Source organism: Rhagoletis pomonella, unplaced genomic scaffold (genome assembly GCF_013731165.1).
Source record: "Rhagoletis pomonella isolate Grant_MI unplaced genomic scaffold, Rhpom_1.0 Rhpom_scaffold_00001, whole genome shotgun sequence".
NCBI classification, from domain to species: domain Eukaryota; kingdom Metazoa; phylum Arthropoda; class Insecta; order Diptera; family Tephritidae; genus Rhagoletis; species Rhagoletis pomonella.
In genome coordinates this window covers 5,257,082-5,276,781 of record NW_023458555.1, presented here as the reverse complement: position 1 = coordinate 5,276,781, position 19,700 = coordinate 5,257,082, and the positions used below count along the sequence as shown (strand labels likewise).

General features: G+C 39.2%; 2 protein-coding genes across 6 annotated transcripts in view; one reads left to right on the top strand and one right to left on the bottom strand.

The window, feature by feature from the left end:
* Window positions 1–9,328, bottom strand: part of LOC118736867 (E3 ubiquitin-protein ligase RNF113A) — a 315,005-nt gene extending 305,677 nt beyond the window's left edge. For 2 of the 4 annotated variants that reach the window (XM_036466977.1, XM_036466994.1), the window contains exons 1-3: window positions 9,120–9,328; window positions 8,342–9,056; window positions 8,099–8,273 (exon numbers count right to left, since the gene is read on the bottom strand). In XM_036466977.1, coding sequence (XP_036322870.1) covers window positions 8,102–8,273; window positions 8,342–9,056; window positions 9,120–9,219 — 987 coding nt within the window. In that variant the 5' untranslated portion in view covers window positions 9,220–9,328 and the 3' untranslated portion in view covers window positions 8,099–8,101. Of the gene's footprint in view, window positions 1–7,742; window positions 8,051–8,098; window positions 8,274–8,341; window positions 9,057–9,119 lie in introns of those variants that run through there. The other 2 variants (XM_036466967.1, XM_036466985.1) reach the window with 2 other exon arrangements.
* Window positions 9,329–9,709: 381 nt separating this feature from the next.
* Window positions 9,710–10,907, top strand: LOC118736859 (S-formylglutathione hydrolase). 2 transcript variants are annotated; one of them, XM_036466944.1, is made up of 2 exons: window positions 9,710–9,809; window positions 9,875–10,907. In XM_036466944.1, the coding sequence occupies exons 1-2, from the start codon at window positions 9,779–9,781 to the stop codon at window positions 10,738–10,740; spliced, it is 897 nt and encodes a 298-aa protein (XP_036322837.1). In that variant the 5' UTR covers window positions 9,710–9,778; the 3' UTR covers window positions 10,741–10,907. The 2 variants fall into 2 exon arrangements, with proteins under 2 accessions (XP_036322837.1, XP_036322847.1); XM_036466954.1 differs by having other exon boundaries at window positions 9,739–9,802.
* The last annotated feature ends 8,793 nt before the right edge of the window (window positions 10,908–19,700 follow it).

Here is a 19,700-nt window from a genome sequence, read left to right as displayed (position 1 = left end):
ATTTTATCGTTTTAAAAAGAAAAATATATTTCTATAATTTCATTTAGTTTTTAGAAACTTATATTTTATCTTGTTTTGATTTTTATTTTCTTTTTTTCTAAGTTTTTTCTGTTAATTTTCGATTTCTTACTTTGAAAAGAAACATATATTTAAATTTTATTTAATTTTTAGAAACTCCTTCATTTTTTCTTTTTTTAATTTTCAGATTTTATCTATTGTTTTTTTCTATTTAATTTAGTGATTAGAAAACTATTTAATCCTTTAACTTTTTTTTCTATTTCATTTAATTTCTAGAAAATTATTGCTTAAGTAGAAACCGAATAACGCTAAGACCTCCTCGTTTGTAGATCTTTGAAGGCTGCGGGTTTTGGGTTTCTCGGGTCAGGTGCAATTGGATCACAATAGAATTTTAGAAAAATTGTGAGGATTGATAATAGAGGCGGATTACAAAATAACAACTCTAGCTAAGAGGGAGAATAGGGCAGTGAATTTCATCTCCGTCGATCCCGACCGTTCGGAAAGGTGTTTTCCGATGCATTGAATATCATTACAACTCTCTCCCGCTACGGCAACGCAATTTCGGCGATCCCTTTCATGCGAAATTATTGAAATTTTAGAGGGCTTGTGGTGTATTAAAGAGTAGAAGTAAAATGTAAAAACAAAACATGTATCTCTGCAGATAGTCAAACTCCAAGTCAGTTAGGAATTGCAAGATGGTGCTGAGATCAGCCATCGGATGCGTTTCCGGTGGAAACATTTGAGGCGACGAGATAACTGACTATCCTTGCGAGAGCTGGAGCCCCTTCTGATGCATCCGTTGCAGAAACAGTGATCAGTCCACTAAGAGGAACCAAAAGAAAAAATGGCTTAACAAAGATGAAGCATTACACCGATCTCCAAAATAGCAAAGCTGATCTGGCTGAAATGCGGCAAATAAAAAACATAAATCTTCCAAATATACATAGGTCAAGAAAGGCTAAGACTAACTTCCAACTTTATAGGAAATCACCCAGTAGTAGACTGCCCCCAACTGCGATATCGGGAATACCAATAAAACAATCGTTAGTGTCTTCTGCGAATATCCAGCCAGGGTGGACAGCCGGTACCAGAAACAAGAACGCTAAAAAATGCAAACTTTAAGGGTGATCTCTTAGTGCTCCCTAACATACACTCGTATTATCAGAATTGGCGATGAAGCGAAATGGTTGGCAGGTTAAAGGAAAGCGTTTCAAAATATCGCCACAAGCGCTAATTGGGTCCATTCAACCGTAAGTGAACTAGAGCCGACCCCGAATGGCCTAATTCTGCGCTAGTTTGCGCACTGTACAACTAACTGCCTGGCCGCAGCCGTTGATCCCGCACACATGTACGCAGGTTTTTGCTTCATGGAATTTCATCGCTTGGGCTACTTTGTTGCAGAAGCATGCAGGATGGATGTGCCCTAAAGCTATTTCCACGAATGATATCAACTTGCAGTCACACTCTCACACACAAACACAATCACAGCAGCGCTTATAAGATTTCATTGTGTACTCGTATGTGCAAGCATGCGTCTGCTATGCATCGATAACACAAACTGCACTGCAATTCTTCGTTATTGCCATACAACCTGATATCCAATATTGCTCGCTTTTTTTTCCTCTTTTTTATTGCTGTTGACTTCTCGTTTTTGCTGCTTGTCTGTCGATTCGTTTATTAGACTTGGCATCTGTCTATTTCTGTTTCTGTTTCTGTATCTGTTTCTATGCTGCAAATGTACGCAATACGTGTATGATTTGTATTGCAAGAGCATTTCACTTTTGCCCTACCCCCACAAAATGTCAATGTGCACATACACACATACCACCTAGGTATGTCCATGAAGAATGCATGCGACTCTTCTACTTTTGCTAAGGTATGTTGGACAGCATATCTGACCTAGGCGACTGGCATTTTAGATGACTTCTTCGCTTCGATCACGGTTTTGTGCAGAATAATGGAATGCATTGCACAGTTCTCAGCAGTGAATTTCATTTTCATTGCGCTGAGGGTTTCAAAGACACACTCTTTAAGGCAATTGAGGCAGCTTCCTTTAAAGCCAATAACAAATGTAGCGAGAGGAACAGCTGCTGCAACGATGCGTAAATCTCCAACGACAACTGCGAACCAAATGCGAACAATTGTAAATAGAATGTATTTACATACAAACAAACACTATATGAATGCACTTCCAATAACTCCTTATGCATCCTGCAGGATAAGTACATTGCTATCTCAGACATATTTACGAACACAGCGCGACCGCCATGCTTGCGTCTTTGTATTTGTATTCACTGCTATTTAAGTGACTTGCCACCAGCGATGCTATCAATTGAGGATTGAATAGATTGAATAACTAAATTTGTCTTACTGCCGACATTGGGTCGGAATTTGTAGAGTTTAATGTCGGCAACGCAACGCAACTGAAATCTAGCCATTAAATTGCATTACGAATCCGAATTGGAGATTACGCGAAAAATTAAGACTGGCATGTGGCATGCGGTGATTATGTACAAACATATATGTACATACATACCGTTACTCAAAAAATTAACACGTGTTGATTTCCTTCAAATATTCGTAATGTTTTTCGAGCTAAATTTTTTTTGTTTTTTTTTTGTATAAAAGTATCGTTTAAGCTTTAAACAAAACCGTGTAAAGTTTGAAACTTAATACAAAATTTAGGAAAATTCAACAAATTTTCTTCAAAATTTCAACTTTTTATTCTGAATGGGCAGTTGTACAGCCCATACAATTTTAGTCTAATGAAGTGCAAGTTTCAAACGGCTAAAAAATCGCGTTCATTTTTTTTTGAGGCTTTTTTTCCGGCGTTTTTAATATAACAAGCGCAATTTACAAAAACTTTCGTTGGTACTTTGAAATTTTGTTGTTGACGGTCTCCCGCGTTTTATTTCATAAGAAATTCATACTTATATGAAAAAAAGTGCAAAAATCCGTCACCAGCAAAATAATTCTAAAATTTTATTGGCTATAAAACTGCATACCCTAAAATTTTCTAAAAATTCAGAATAAAAAGTTGAAATTTTGATGAGAACAATTTGAATTTTTCTAAATTTTGTGTAAAGTTTGAAACTGTGATTTACACGGTTTTGGTTAAAGCTTAGACGATATTTTTATACAAAAATTACAAAAAAAGATTAGCTCGAAAAACATTATAAATATTTCAAGAAAATAAACACAGGGTCATTTGTTTGAGTCACTGTATTTACACTATGCATTAATACCGACAACGTGTGTTAAATTCCATACTTTATGATTACAGCTACAAGAAAAAGTGTATAAAATAATTCGAGTGCTGATGCGAAATTTGTAGAAACATAGTTTTTCGTGAAATATATTTACAAATGTGTCCAATTTAGATTTTCAAATTAAAAGAAACTCATTTAAACTTCAAAAATACCATGAAGAGGCATCCGAAAAAAATATATAGGGTCTTTTTAAAACCTGTTCGTCCTTGTACCCCAAAAATGTAATCTTTTTTTTTCATTCTACAGGATTTTATTTGATACCCATATTTTTCTTTTACTTCGCACTGAATTTTTTAAATAATCTCTTGAATTAATCATGTCTTTGAAATTTTTAAGTCAGAGAGAAAAACCAAAACCACAGTTTTAATATAACTGGCCCATTTTTTTTTTGTTTTTGTCCCACTGTGTTACCTCCGCTTGGCAAGGCATCTTGCCGTTGGTTCGTTGGCTTAGTCGAATCATTAATCTTGGCTTGGGCGGAATCGGCAGTAGCCATTATAGGCGATGGGTCACGAACGGAATCGACTGCGGCTCCGGACAAGAGGGGGCTAGACACTGTGGCTGATTCAGCAAAAGGCCTTCAGTCAGGGCTATGGGGGATTCCTTCGACAGGCCTAAACGGCGCACTGTGCTGCTCAATAGAGCGCCCGCTGACCGTCGCATGGCCACCAATATTGTACTCACAACTGAAAAGTTATTCGGGTCGAGGGGTCAGAAGGATCCTATCTGGAAGCGCTGGTGCTGCTCAATGCAAAGTCCCTCGGGCCCCCGCCGAAACACAGGACGTCATCACTTATGGGTTCGAGAAGGTAGCCATTACAGTCTGTCAGACTGATTCCAAAGGGCATGGCGCGCCATTTTCGGCTAGGCCATTTGGTGAAGCGCCCGAGGCAGAAGATGCCCTCGTGAGCACGGAGGTCGAATCCGTCACGTCGGACTATGACAGTACAGCTAGCCCTCTCTCGACTACAAGATCGGATATCAGTGTTGGTCCCCTGTTTGACAGGGCGATAGAAGAAAGGTTTCTTTCTTCTGATCGCGATCTTCAGATCAATCTTCAGCACTCTAGGGCCGCGTTTTCAATCTTCTAATCCACTTGAGGAAGTTCAGGTCGATGTAGTCCTGATCCAGGAGCCGTGACTGGGTAGCTACAAAAAAGTCTCTGGTATCGGCACGAAAAGTTATAAACTAGTGGTGCAGCTGGATGCCGATAAGCTTCTATCCTGTATGCTCATTAGGAAAGAACTTAAAGCATTTATCTTGCCTCTTTTCAATGATGGAGATATTGTGACGGCGACCTTTAGGGAAAACTATGGTTGATCTCCGCTTACATGGCACATGAGGTCGAGGTGGAGCCACCTCCATTATTGCTGAGGAATGTTGTAGCAGAAGCTAGACGAAGGAAGACTTGTGTCGTTATTGTGTCCGACGCCAACTCCCATCATACGATCATCACATTAACAATAGAGGTTAGTCACTCATAAACATTATACTAAATGAAGATCTAGGTTTATGTAATGGGAGTAATGACTTTACTTTTGTAACGGCTATCGAGGAAGAGGTGTTAGATAACACTCTGTCATCTTCGGGTTAGTGTCTTGTATCTATGACTGGAGAGTTCTCAGCGAATACTCCTTTTTTGATCATCGGTAGATCCAATTCTCTTTGGAGAAATCTATGGGGAACCAACTGGGACTTATGTATACTGCAGCAGCCTGCAGAACATTCTTCCGGTGGCGCACGCGAGCGGTGGAATCAAGAATGAAAGCTTAAGTGACGAATCAATCGGTGAGTTCACATTGCCGTGTAAGAAGGCCATTGAAATCTCTTGCCCCTTAATCATAACAGAGGAAAGAGCAACCCGTTCTGGTGGTCAGATGAGCTCACTGACCTTAGAACCTCTAGCCGAGGCCTTTTCAATAAGCCAGGGGCCAACTGGGCACTGTATTGGGCTTGGCGTCTATATGTTGCGAACTTCATGGAGACTCTTATGTGAAAGCGTGGAGGGTAGCCAGGAATGTTCGAGGTTTAGGCGAGTTCTCCTTGGGTATCCTGCTCCCCTGGGGCGGAGCAGTGAGGACTCCCTCCGAATGCTCCTCGATGTTCACTTAACATGCAACCCGGATCTATAGCGAATCCTTTTAGAGGCTGAAAATCATGCAAAAAACAACGGATATTGTGACTGAAGAAGTCTTCTGTGGACAATCGTTTCTTTCAAGCCCTTCAAGGCGCCGGGTCCGGACGGTTTAACACCAGCTCAACTGCGAAAGTCTGCGGAGGTGTCGTGCCGCTGATTAATTCCTACCTTCAAGAGCTGACTAGCTAGGTGTCATTGTGTGGAGTCTTGCAGGGAGGTGAGAGTTACCTTTACTTCCAAAGCGGGTAAGGTCCCTCATGTATCATCCGGGGACTTCAGGGCGATCAGTGTTCCCTCGTGTCTTTTGAAGACGCTAAAGAGGTTTATTTATCTGCACCTAAGAAATGGGATTCTCAGGGAGCGTCTATACTTGCCTACTGCAAGGAGAGGTCCGATAAAACGACCCTACGCACGGTCGTTGATAGTATTGAAGTCTTTTTCGCATAAGGAATACACGGTTGGTATCTTCCTTGATATCGAGGGAGCTTTGAATAAGGTCTTGCCTGAGGCTATTGTAACCTCCCTAAACAGGCAAGGGGTAGCAGCCGACCTTGTAAGGTTTATTTACCGCACGATTTGCAACAGAACTGTTGCGCCGGGGTGGGGCAGCGCTTCAATCTGGCTATGTGTGAGTAGAGGTACCCCGCAGGAGCAAGGCTCTTTCGCCGTCGCTTTGGGTTACTGAGTCAATGACCTTTTGGTGACTCTGGAGGGAAGTGGCTGACGAGGTATTACGGTGAACAAAGGGAAAGCTTCTTGAAATAATGTTTGCAGTTATGCAGGGTTACCTGAACTTGTTTGAAAACTGAGCTTTTAACTGAGGGTTCGGTGTGATCTCTAGCAAACCCGGCTTTCTTTGAAACCCAACGTAGAAGAGTCAAGAAGGCAACAGTTGCCTTTTATTGTTGTATAGCGGCTATTGGCAAGCGCTGGGGTCTCTTACCGAAATTAGTTTATTGCCTTTATGAAACTATAACCAAGCCAATTTTATTTTATGGTTTACTCGTCTGGTGTAATGCCCTATACATGGCGCACCGATTTTGGGTCCGAAGGGATCTTTCACCACCCATATCCCAGAGAGGGAGAACTGGAAGTATCTGGAATCATGGTCCTGTAAATGTACTATTTATGGAGAGATCGAAGCTTAGTGGGAAGGTAGGTGGAAGAACTCTCCCCCAACCTGAAATTCAGGCTTCGGATTGGTTGCTGACTAATGCAACGCTTTTCAAGGTGGTGAATAACTATTCCAACGGCCAAGCAGCTATAAAGGCTCTTGACTCTCTGGTGGTTCGTTAAAAAACGGTGAGGGATTGCTTGACATCCCTATTGACCTCATCGGATTATTATGATATTAAGCTCATTTGGTTGGGTTTGGGTTGAGATCCACGGGCTTCTCGTAAAGTACGAGAGTAACAAAGCCTCAAGAATGGAGAAAGGAAAGTTATCAGTCGATAAGACTCCCCATGGACATTAATGAATTTCAGTTGCCTTGAAAGCTAGAAAAAGCTCATTTGAATTAAAATTTTCAATTTGAAATGCTATTATAATATATAAAAATCTCGTGTCACGGTGTTAGTGGTCGAACTCCTACTAAAGTATAAAGTATAAAGTGGTAAAGTATATTTCATACCGCTACGTGCAGGGCGCGTGACACCTCCCGTACAAACCGAATTTTTCACACTGCATATCTCTGAAAGTTTTCATGGTAGAGTACTCGAACATGGTATGGAGATATGTATATGAAAGCAATCCCATAGTTTTAGAGAAAGTTGCGGCTATTTTTTAAAGGGGCGTGGCGTGCCGTACTGAAGCTATTACGTAGCTTTGTATGCATATACACTTTTGCTAGGTTATTAAAGATGGCAATGGAAATATGCTTTCTGATAACCACCAAACCGTAATATTAGATGATAAATGCGTCACTGAAAATCATGAACGTGAACTGTTGGTGAAAAGGTTGGACCAAAATGTTTAAAATCAAAAAATTAATTTTGGGCGGGACGAAGTTCGCCGGGTCTGCTAGTATTATTATATTAAAGTGCGTTTTACAATGTAAAGGTGTAACATAAAAACTGTCAACTGACACCACTGCGGTATTTCCCAAAACCATTTGAGACTTACGTGCATATGTTTTTATAACATCCCTTTATGACTTTTAATTTTTTTTTTTTAGTTAACAAGTTCATTCATCCAGATATCGCTTTTTTAGATTTGTATATACCTAGATAAAATAGATTAAACTCAAATATATTCTGATACCATCCCAAAATTGCATATGTGGAATGTTTTACACTATTACATACATTAACAACACTAACTTTCTTAGAAATACTCAAAAATTGCAATTATTTTATTCAATTAAAATCATGTATGAATATGCTAGTAGTCTTTTGTTTTCATACATACTCATTGGCCGTTTGGCGTGCGTCTTGATGTTGGCACACAAAGCGGAGGGACTTACAGTTTTAAATACACTCTGAGGTTTGGTATTTCCTGCTGAGCGGCGACCGCTAATAGAAAAAAATGTTTGTTTTTTATTTTTGGTCGGAAATCGGGCTTGAACCCAGGCCCCGCGGAAAGGTAGCGCGCACTACTAACCACTACACCACAGCGGCCGCTTAGCTATCTACAAATAATTACTACATAATTATTTATATAACTGATTATAACTTACAAGCTAATCACTGTCCGATGAGAAAACTTGGCCACCTTCTGGAGCATTTTTCAAGCGAGCTATTAACTCTTTAGCTGGATTAAAAATGCCATTGGTTTGTTGTGAACAAAGATAACATCGCTGTGACTTTTTGTAGTTTTCTAAAGCACATTTTTCGCAAAAATAATGTTTACACCTGAAAGCATATTTATTATTATTTATACGTATGTACCTATATGGGAAAATAAGTCTTGCTAAACTCACTTGGTCACCACCGGATTTTCGAAGCTATTGCGACAAATGAAACACCTGAAGGGCAATGTTTCCTCATCTGAATGAATTTCATATTTGGTATCATCTTCATCCGATTCTGCCTCACCGCGCTGTTGAGCAGCATGATCCAGCTCGAGTTGCCAACCCGCTTTGTAATCGCTGCGATCATGTAAGAATTTACAGCTGTCGCCAAAACCGCAAAAGCCTGTCTCTTTATAATCTTTACAAATATCAGGTTGGTAATCCCATCGTACAGTGGCACGCAAATGTGCCGGCGCACGTATAGGACCCTTTCTCACCATGCCTGAACTTGCATTACCCTGAGCTGTGCCCTCTTTTTTGTAGTATTGTGCATAGTTATTAAGACCGCGATACACTTTGTCATCAGCTTTGCCCTCAAGCTCTTCGTTAATTTTTAACATTTTTTCGTGCAATGCTTGCGCGTCGCGATCTTGGGCTGTCTCAGCTTCATTTATAGATGTAGCTCCTTGATCTTGCGGTCCGCTTGGCAAAGCACTCTTCTTGGACTTGTACGAGACGCTAACTTTGTTATCATCCTCTTCACTGTCGCTAGCAGAGGACGCATCGTTTTTCCGCTCGCGTTTAGAGCTCAATTGCTTAGTGCTTTGAAAATTTGGGTTGGCGCGCTTGCGACGGTTTTCCCCACGCACAACTGCCGAGGTTGTTTCACCTTCACTGCTTTTGCCTATAAATTAAATAGCAAACGTTTGACAACGTCGGTTGTCAGAATATGGTGTTGGCCACTAACCTGACTCCGAGCTGCTACTTTGCTTCCTGCGTAGCGCAACTTGCTTTCGAATATTTCGCTTCTTGAACCCAAAGCTCGAAGTACTGGCATCCTCAGACATTGTTATTTTATTTCAAAATAGTTAAGAAATTATAAATAAAACAATTTGTTTACACACCGCAATTTGTCCACGCCAATCAGCTGTTACGTTGGATGAATGATGCCAGATGAATCGGTTATGGCGAGTGCGTTCATAGCAGGGTTGCATTCCAATTTATTTGAATGTTTCATCAAACCAAAGAACGTAAATGTAAAGAACGTAAATGTATAAACAGCGACAACTCGTTACTTTGAAAATGTGCCGCGACGATTTTGACCGTATCTGAAAGGTTGAGATGAGGAGTTCGTCTCCCTTTTGACTCTGTCCGCGGCACATTTTTGATTTTCCCCTCGAATGCGGAAAATGCCAGCAAACAGAAGAAAAGCGGCATTTGCGTTCTTTGCGCTTGCTTATTCATATCATAGTTAGCCCTTAAAGTCCAAACTTGTATATTTACGATCTTTGGATTTACGTTCTTATCGCTTATCTCTAAAAAGGTTTGATGTCTTCTGGCAACACGTTAAAGTTTCATCTGATTCATTTTGCGAAAAGTTCATTTAGCCGGCGATTGAGATAATTTATGAATCTAGTTAGATTTTTAAAGGTACAAGGTCAGTGCAAATCCTCTGCGGAACTTTTATTTTTGCGTTTAACCACATTTCTGTTTACTTTTCAGTGTCCAAAATGTCTCTGAAATTGCTATCCAGTGTTAAATGTTTCGGTGGAGAGCAGCGTGTTTATTCTCACGCCTCGGAAGTGCTGGGCTGCGAAATGAAGTTTGGTGTCTACATGCCACCCACGGCCGTTGAAGATCATGACGAATGCCCGGTCTTATACTTCTTGAGTGGTCTTACTTGCACCCAAGACAACTTTATACAAAAGTCTGGCTTTCAGCAACATGCATCGAAACATGGCATTGTAGTTGTCAATCCTGACACATCTCCCCGTGGATTAAATGTTCCTGGTGAGGATGATCATTGGGATTTTGGCAGTGGTGCTGGTTTCTATGTCGACGCAACTGAGGCGCCGTGGTCTAAAAATTACAAGATGTACACATACGTGACACAAGAATTAGTGGAACTAGTGAACACCAACTTGCCGGTGCTGCCCAATAAACGTGGTATTTTTGGCCACAGCATGGGCGGCCATGGTGCATTGATATGTGCGTTAAAGAATCCTGGTATTTATCAATCTGTGTCTGCTTTCGCGCCCATCTCGAACCCCGTTCAATGCCCGTGGGGTAAGAAAGCATTCTCTGGCTATTTAGGTGCCAATGAGGAGTCATGGAAGGCGTGGGATGCCACCGAATTAGCAACAGTATATGCTGGTACACCATTAGAAATTCTAGTAGATCAAGGTTCAGAGGATAATTTTTATAAAGAGAAGCAATTGCTGCCAGAGAATCTTTTGAATGCCGGTGCTGAAAATAGACACTTGCAATTAGTTTATAAGCAACGCGAGGGTTACGACCACAGCTACTTTTTCATTGCCACGTTCATTGGAGAGCATTTTGATCATCACGCCAGATTCTTAAAAGCTTAGACGGAAGTAGCCTGCTAAGGAATACATATGTATATTTTCACGTAGTACATTCTACTTATTACATGGCTTTAAATAAAGGATTTATTTAAATATCTACGATATGCGATTAAGGCAAAATTGTTTATATGTAGAATGTTTGAATAAAAAGTTTTTTAAATTTTTATATACATACATATGTTCATACCACATAATTTTTATAGATACGGATTAAAAAAACCTTTTGTTTATAAAAATATTCCTTTGATAATTAAATTAGGATATCAACAAAGGTTATTGGATTACACGTATACATACCGTCGTTTAAAGGACAAAACCGCGTATCAAGAAAATGCAAAGCCACGTACGTGAGGTTGTCAAGATTTTGTAGGAGAGAGTTAAGCTAGTCCTATTTGAAAACGGTTCACTCTTTTATCCCTAATTATCTGTTCTTATATCTAAGTATCGATATTTAAGTATAAATGGATAAGGGGTTGATGCCAAGAGCTTCCGATGAGCAAATATCTTTTTTTGGCGCAAAAATCAGTTACGAGGTTTTGCAGACCGACGATACGCAGTTGTATACTTTAAACACGATATGTCTACATAAATAATTGTATTTTGCGTTTTAATATTGAACTTATTTTACGATAACGAAAAATGCATAATCATGTTCGCTATGCAAAGACTGAAAGTACATATCGCACTTCAAATCAAAAACAGTCACAACTCAAAAAACACCAAGTGTTCGGGAGAGGCAAAAAACTGTTGATGCTGTGCAAGCGACGTAAGCAAAACGAAAACATTCTTAATAGTATATTTCCAGTTAAAGAAGATGGCGATAAAGAATTTCGAAAAATGTTAAGTTGTGACTGGTTCTGATTTGCGATAATTACATATGCACAAACTTCTTATCGCGCATTCACTAAAAGACATTCACAATTCAAAAATAGATTATTTTCAACCCATATAATCCCCAATTTTTTATTTTTTTTTTTGTTTAATTTTTTTTCGTATTCAGTTAACTTACATCAGTAATCTAAAATACTGCAGAAACCATATGCTTCAAGAATTTCCTCCACTTGTTTCATAGTTGTTGCCAAAATGACCGCCCAAAAAAATCACATCAAATTTACTGCACTTTTTGTGGCATTCTGCACATCTTATTTAAGTTGTACTGGATGTGATTGTGTGACTTTGACCGTCTATACGAACCCCTTCCCATCCCTTCTTCCTTTATTAGTAGGCTTTAATATGCGACCCAATGTTCATTGATGGGATTAGTTATCTTGAGTAGAAACGTCAAGTTAGCATATATTACAAACGGTAGTTGGTAGACGTCTCTTTCCGTCGGATCCGGAGTGATTCGCGTGGTATTTTAGCCGACAATTTACGCTGCATCCTCCGGCGGATAAAGCCAAACGTAGAGTGACCAGAAGGATGCACAAACTGCCAACAACAAGTGCGCCTCTTGCTTTCACTTGCGGTGAAGTTCAGGTAGCCATCGAGAAGGCGAAAGCCTCCAAAGCCATGGGATCCGACGGAATATGCTTGATTGAATGGTATCGCCTACTGAAATAGCTCGTTTGCTGGGCCTCGCTTTAGTTGATCTGGACGACCATGATTGAAGGGTGAACCGAAATAGGCGGGGCTTAGTAGTGCCGCTACAACAACAACAACAGTGGAATATGCATGTTGAAGCTGAAAAATCTGGTTCCTGCGGAAGTAGACCATTTAGCCATGGTCCTCAACCTGTCAATGGCCACTCTTGCCATTTCAGACATCTAAAAGAAGGGGAGAGTTGTCCTACTGCTCAAAGCGGGGAAACCAGCCAACAAAAAAGAGTCTTATCGCCCGATAACTAGTCTCCGACCGATGCCGATGCCGGGGCTAGTATAGGCCAAAAGAATCATTATGTTTTTTTTTTTGTTATTATAAAAGTTTATAAAAGCATTTGTTCTTGAAATGAATTTAATTCAGGATTTAATTGGCGGAAGCATTGCCGATTAAACCCTGAATATGAAACGTTGCTGGTAACATACAAGGCAATTGGCCGGCCGGTTCAAAACTATGCGGAGCCGACCACGAACTTATTGCTAAGCATAATGTTGTCTTCTTTTACTGACAGTATCAGCGTTTCACTATGAAAATAGTGCTCTGGCGACATCAGAACATATCCTCCCCTATCTGTCTGGAATATCTACTGTGTTGTGGTAATAGACTCAGATAATTTTCCATCCACCGTTTCAGTCTCTGATGGAGAGAAGAGGCCTCTAAGTTTTCTAGTCGCATGGACGCACTGCGTCGAAAACCATTGAGGGCTTGAACGCTTCACTCACAGGTGAGTTTGCGGCTAAGGCCACGAATCATCAGGATGCTTATGGCGGTGATGTTCACTTCATGGACATCATGCTGATCCTTCGGACAAGGAGAGTTATCGAGCAATCAGACCCCTATATTGGTTGGTACTCCCGGCTTGAGTAGTAGAACCACTCTTTCAGACTTTCCCTAAAACAGTATCTGGTTTTTTAATCTTTAGATAACGAAGCAGATTGGAATATTCCCTTGTGCTGTGGCCTGATGCCACAGACTAATGTGTATGTTTCGAGCCCCGACGCCAATTCCAATAAAAACAAAACCCTTCTGCAATGGTTGGGTCAAAATTACAAAATTTTCATTCAAAAATTCCGTAATTACTGAGTTAGGTAATTTTAAATAAGCTGCGGCTTTGTCAATTCGTTAAAAGCAAAATCAGCTATTGTTCTGCAAAAAATAAAAGAGTATTTTCTTTAATTTTATTTTTTTAAGGCGACATAGTTTTTCCATACACCCACAGTGTTTCTGGGTTATTTTGTCCCAAATTATTATTTAGTATTTAAGGGCAACTTTGAACCGGTAAGCATGTCATATATAAAATATTAACTGAAGACAAATTGAATATCGTTTTTTTTCTTTTAATTGACTTATTTCTATCATTGGGTCAAGATGGCCCAAAAACATTACAGGAAGGGGTAAATTCCAAACACTGCAGAAGGGTTAAGAATGTTTCGCGTAAAGGGTAGAAGCTTCTAGATTCCAACCAGTAAAATTATTATTTCCGTTGTTTGGAGGGTGGTACGAGATTTGTTAATTTCCTCCAAGCGATGCAGAGCGGGTACAGCGTTAATCCCACTGACAACATTCTCGTAACCTTATTGTTTGTATTTAGTCGTGTTGGCTGCCGAATAAACAAGCCAAGCAAATAACAGGCAACGCGACCTCCCGCTGACCGCTAAACAGTTGAGAGAAAAATAAGGCGCCAATTTTTGGTCATAATTAGATTTATGACCGAATTAAATTATGCAAGTTCCTTTATGCTTTATTGTGGTCATCATTAAATTCAAACTCACATTAATACATACATACCTATGTATGTATGTACATAAATATACTGCCAATTCAAGTGTCGCTAACCCCAGCAGCCGTGCCATGCACATACAACACATATATTTTTCCGCCAACAGTTTCGTCCTGGGAAGGAGTAGAGTTTCGGAGGAAGCTTTTCGTAGTAAAAGCTTGCAACGAACACAGTCGCAGGCATTTGTTGGTAAACTAAAGTTGAGCTTTTCATTCATAAAACGCAATTACTTTTGGCATTTAAGCCCCTTTCAGACGCGTCAAGTCTTGCTTTCAAGTCTGCTCGTTCGTAGGCGAAGGAGGTAAGAAGAGAGGGGAAGAGTACAGATACCTCCGTACCGTCAATTCGTTTCAAGTTTTCTTCTCTTTTGATCTTTTCGTTGCTTCCCATCTAAAGAATCAAGGACTTAAATTCAAATAAAGTTGACGCGTGTGAAAGCAAATAGAAAACAAACAGAAAGAGAAAGAGAATGCGAAAAAATTGCTTTAAAGACTTGACGTGTCTGAAAGAGGACTTAGGCGGCATCAGGTTGCCGCTTCGGCTGTGACTTCGTTTGCTTGGCAGCATCCTGCTGTTCGCGTTGTAGATTAGTAACATATCAGTCGAATGCAGCAACTTGAACGCACCGGACGTGTTTGTTTAATGCGCTGTAAATTTTCTAATTTGTGATTTCTCGCTAGCAAACGCTCTACATAGTTAAATTGAATTTTATGCTAAAATCAGATTTGTGTTTTTCGGTGGCCTAATAAATCGTAACAAGCAAGGGATAAGCGCGCATTTTTTTTTTTTTGTCTTATTTTGCACCATAAACTTTTAGCGGTGGGTGTATGAACGTAAATACAATAAAGGACAGCGGTTAGTGCATCACTCATACGCACCGTAGGACCGTGTGCTGTGTGTGTGCGTGGCGTGGCGTGACGTGAGAACGCGCGATTCGTTTACTTGCCATATCACCGCAAAAAAAAAAAACACAAAAAATCGCAAACGATTTCTCAGCCTTTGGCGCCAAAAGTAGACCAGAGAGTGAAGGAACTGTGTCGTAGGAACGGGGGTGGTCGCCGAAATAGCAGTGAAAGTGAAGTGAAGAAAATTGTGGTGGCAGCAACCGACAACGCTCAAGGCGTCACCGACCGCAGCATTTCAAGTAAGATTTGTTTGAGTTTGTGTTGATATTGCGGCTAAATTTGTTTATGTTGCGTTCGTAGTTTAGTTGATTGAGTGGTGAGTGGTGAGTGCCATTAAGGAGTTGGAAGGGTCATGTGCTTCTAAAGCGGGCGCTGCCTTTATTCTACATAAATAAATTTTAAAAGCATCAGCAATCTTTTCGCTTTTGCACAGCTTTTTTCAGCGAAATTACGTGGATTTAATTGTCGACGTGCTTGTTTGTTTTTTTGCGCCACCCCAACTCTGCTGATAGTAGATATTAACCGCGATTTTTTTAAATTTTCCCTCTCAATTTGCTATAATTTTTCATCGCAGGTCACTTTGAGGTATGCGATTATTTCGCTTCTTAAAACGATTTCGCATTGGAAAAACAGATCCATTAGCTAACCAAACAAGCGCTGAAATCGCTGGAGCGAAAAAAGATGAGAGCTTCTAGGAATGCTGTTGAGTGAGGCTGGTGCGGTGGCGCGTGACATCATCAGGAAATTTCGTATTGTAGTCGCGTATTTATTGTTTGATTTTCTTGTCTTTGTGATGCCTGTTAGGCTGGATGCGACACTCAACAATGGCCTACAAGGCGCGTGCTGAACGTGCCTAGCAGCTCCTCGCCACTGAGTGCACACAAGTGTGCTGATTTTGGCTTATTGATGTAAACGCGTTTGAAATTGTTTTATTTATTTTCTTTTTTCCACTTTTTATTTTTGCTTTTTTTTCATCTTTGCTACTCTGTTTACTTCCATCTCTGGTGTGTCGCTTTATGCTGCTGTTGATTTTACGCTGTTTACATTGCAATTTACTATTTTCCTTCAACATGTCCAATTCTTCTGCCTGAACGCTTTTCGTTTTCTTCGCATTCAGCTAGTTTGCTTATATTTACAAAAACAAATATGACTCGCTAAATAAGCTGGTGTCGTTGCTCAAGGCGAATAGAAAGCAGATTTAATAAAAAAAAAATGTTTGGAATCTTTTAAGAAACCTGAATTGGTATGAATTATTTTTCACATTTCCAAAGCATTGCAGTATTCAGCAATTCAATTTCAATAAAATCGCTTGAATTTGAAAAAAAAAAAACATTCCGAAAAATAATTATTTTTACATAAAGAGCAATAGGTGTATTCTACTTTGTTGAAAAAGCATCGAAATGCTCGAAAGTCTCAAAAAATTATCGAAAAATTACGGATTTTTGGATCGAAGATATTTTGAAATTTCGTGTTTTCCAACTTTATCCATTTTACGAATCGCCTAATTCGATTCACTTTCATGATGATATCAAAAAATTGCTTAACTTTTCGACTGATCAATTTTCCGTCCTAGTATTTAAATTTGGCAAAATTAAATTAGAGCCGACCACAAATTAACGGAGTCCATTCCAAGGAATTTCTCTTTTAGGTCTGCTACTATATTGGAATCATTACTTAGTCATTAGTCATTGATTAGTAGGAAACAAGAGGAATGGACTTTGCAACAAACGATTTCTGTCGAAGCTGGCGATATTTCCGGAACTCAGGCCACATTAATTTCATAATCATTTTTTGACTGTCCTTCAGATTTGGGAGGAGCAAGGCCGTCAAACACCATACGATCTTCAATAAAACTGTTTGGCTCTGTTCGAGTCAAAATTCTACTTAGGCGACACAAAAGAAGTACTGAAGCACAGAGGAACCACTGTAGTAGGCAAAAAAAAACAAATCAAAATCAAAAAGGGTAAACCAAACATATTTATCACTATTATTTCATACAAATAGGGGTGACAGCGATTAATCATTTGATTAAATTAAACGATTATTTTTGTCCAATTTACGATTTAATTGTAACGTAGCTTTGTGTTTCATTTATCGATTATTAATCGATTAATTGTAAAATATTCGTAAACATATTTTCAAGAAATATGAATTCTGTAGTAGTCTAAAATTTCAAACAGCCGCAAGAATATCTCAAGTTCAGAGCATAAAATGGTGTAAAAAGTTGTGCATATAAGCTCTCATTGTAAATGCTACACAACTAAATGTGGCAACATTAAAAGCCCTACACACGCATTGATTTATCGGCGAACCAGTTGGTCAAATGCTAGAAGTTGGTTGTAAATAAGCCGTAGGTAGGCAAGTTGGTAACCTTGAGGAAACTGTTTACCCAAAACTTTACGGAAATTCGAAAAAAAACTGCAATTTAGTTGGTGCCTGCTGAGCACCTCTTTTCCAAAACTGCAGCTACAGCCACTGAGAAACGCTTAAATTCGAAACGCTTATCAAAACTTTTGTGATTGCAAAAATGGTTAAATAATAAATAATTATTGGTGCTAAAAATACTCGCTTTATTTTATTTTAGGCTAATTAACAAGAGAATTAGAAATATTTTATGGAATTTTTTTTTTGTGAAAACTCACTGCAAAAAAGTACCTTTAAAACTTCGATTAATCGATTATTTCTCAATAATTGCAATTAATTGAAATTAATTTTTTTTTGGCTTGTGACTAATCATATGATTAATTAATCGATTATTTTGTTGGGTTTGCCATCCCTACATACAAGTACATTTTTGGATGTGTTGGTGAAAATAAATATGTGTTAGTTACACCAACATGACTCTGAATGATTCAACTGTGGGTAATCGGAGGCGAGCCAACACGTACACAAATAACTTACTTTTTATTCTATAACCAATTTACCACGCTCGGTAGGAAAATCTCAAATTAAATAAATAAGTTGCTTAATTTTTACGGGATTCGGTAAATTTTTTGACCGATTTTGGTAAATTTTATTTTTCGACCGCGGCAACACTGGTTATATGCACCTTGTATGCCGGCTATAAAGCAAAACACAACACAACCGACTTCAATTTTCATGTAAACATTTTGGAATACCCTTAATTTCTTCATTATTCAACCGATTTCCTTACTTACATATACACCGTTACGCCCTATTAAATAATAAAATCCTATTTATTTATTTAAAATAGCATCTTTTGAAAATACCGTTATATGGGAGGTGAGCGTGGTTATCGTCCGATTGTGCAAAGAATTTTTGATTGGTGCTCACAGCGCGTTCTAGGTTTTGGCGAAATCGCTGAGATACAACTATTTCATCATAAGTGGGGTTTGACGACGCACGCTGATCCAAAATTGATTAAAAGCTATTTTTTTTTTAGCAATTTGGCTCCAGTAAATTGTTAAATATTGCAGTTTTTTTTTAATTTTCTAAAAATATCGTTAAATGGAAGGAAAGCGTAGTTTTGATCTGATCTCACGTATTTTCATTACCACCCTAGCCGAAGCAAAGAGTAAAAATTGCACCAGCTTTAATGCCTCCTTTACGGATGTATTGACTTCTTGACCTGTGAAAATTTCGCTTGCCAACGCACAGACTTTGATTGAGCTGTGCCCCAAGAAGAATTCCAGCTACTCTAGTTCCAGTCGAAGTTTTCAGCGCCGCAGCCAATTTGATTTAAATTTTTAAAGGCGGATGCATGAAATTTCAAGGTCGGCAACAAACTTTTTATACAGATTAGTAGGGAATAGCATGCATTTGGCGTCCTTTCTTCGGCCAAAAATTGCTAGAGGTGGGACTGAGATTTTCAGAGCAATCGTGTGCTACTGGAAATTATTTCTTCTGGGGAGTGATGCAGTCTAATGTACATATGAGTACATATAGAGATGAGCGCGGTACTAAATATTCAATCCTGATCTCACCCATCCCGACATGCCCATCCCTGCGGTTTTCAGAATTGTACGAATTTCCATCAACCTTTGTCAAATTTGGTTTGGAGACAAATCGGTTTCGGCGTTGTGCCATCTTCTGTGTCATTTTTCTCGAATATTCTACTTTCCGTCATACTGAAATTTCTCGCCTCTTCCGGTTGTGCTGTTTTGCTTTACTGTTCGATACCGCCCATCCCGGCCATTTTGATATCAACACCGTGGACCCCGCGGATCCCGATATACCGCGCTTATCTCTAATATGTACATTTAATCTTACCGTAACAAAAGACTAGAGAGAAAAGAGAGTATGTTTGACCGCAAGATTAAAATTTAATGAAAGTGGAATATACACAAAATAATGAAATTTTAATGAATTATTCGTAATATACTATAACGAAAAAGTGGTGCAATGCAAACTTAAATATTCATGTGCTCAATCTCGTTTTTCAAGTTTTTACCTTTTCGTTTTCTCTACAAACTCATAAATCATATCCGTATGCATATGTATGTATGTACCTATATGAGTATTATGTTAGTGGGAAGTGTTATTTGACTTTCCTGTTTAAATAAAGTGCAGAAATGCTAGTTGAGATAACGAGCCACCGCAACACGTGGCTAATTGGAATCGTAAAACACTCGCCACTTTAACCCACCCACCCAAATTAAGTGGCATTAGCAGAAGTTGGTTCACTGCGTTTGTCTCACATACATACATACATACAAAGAATT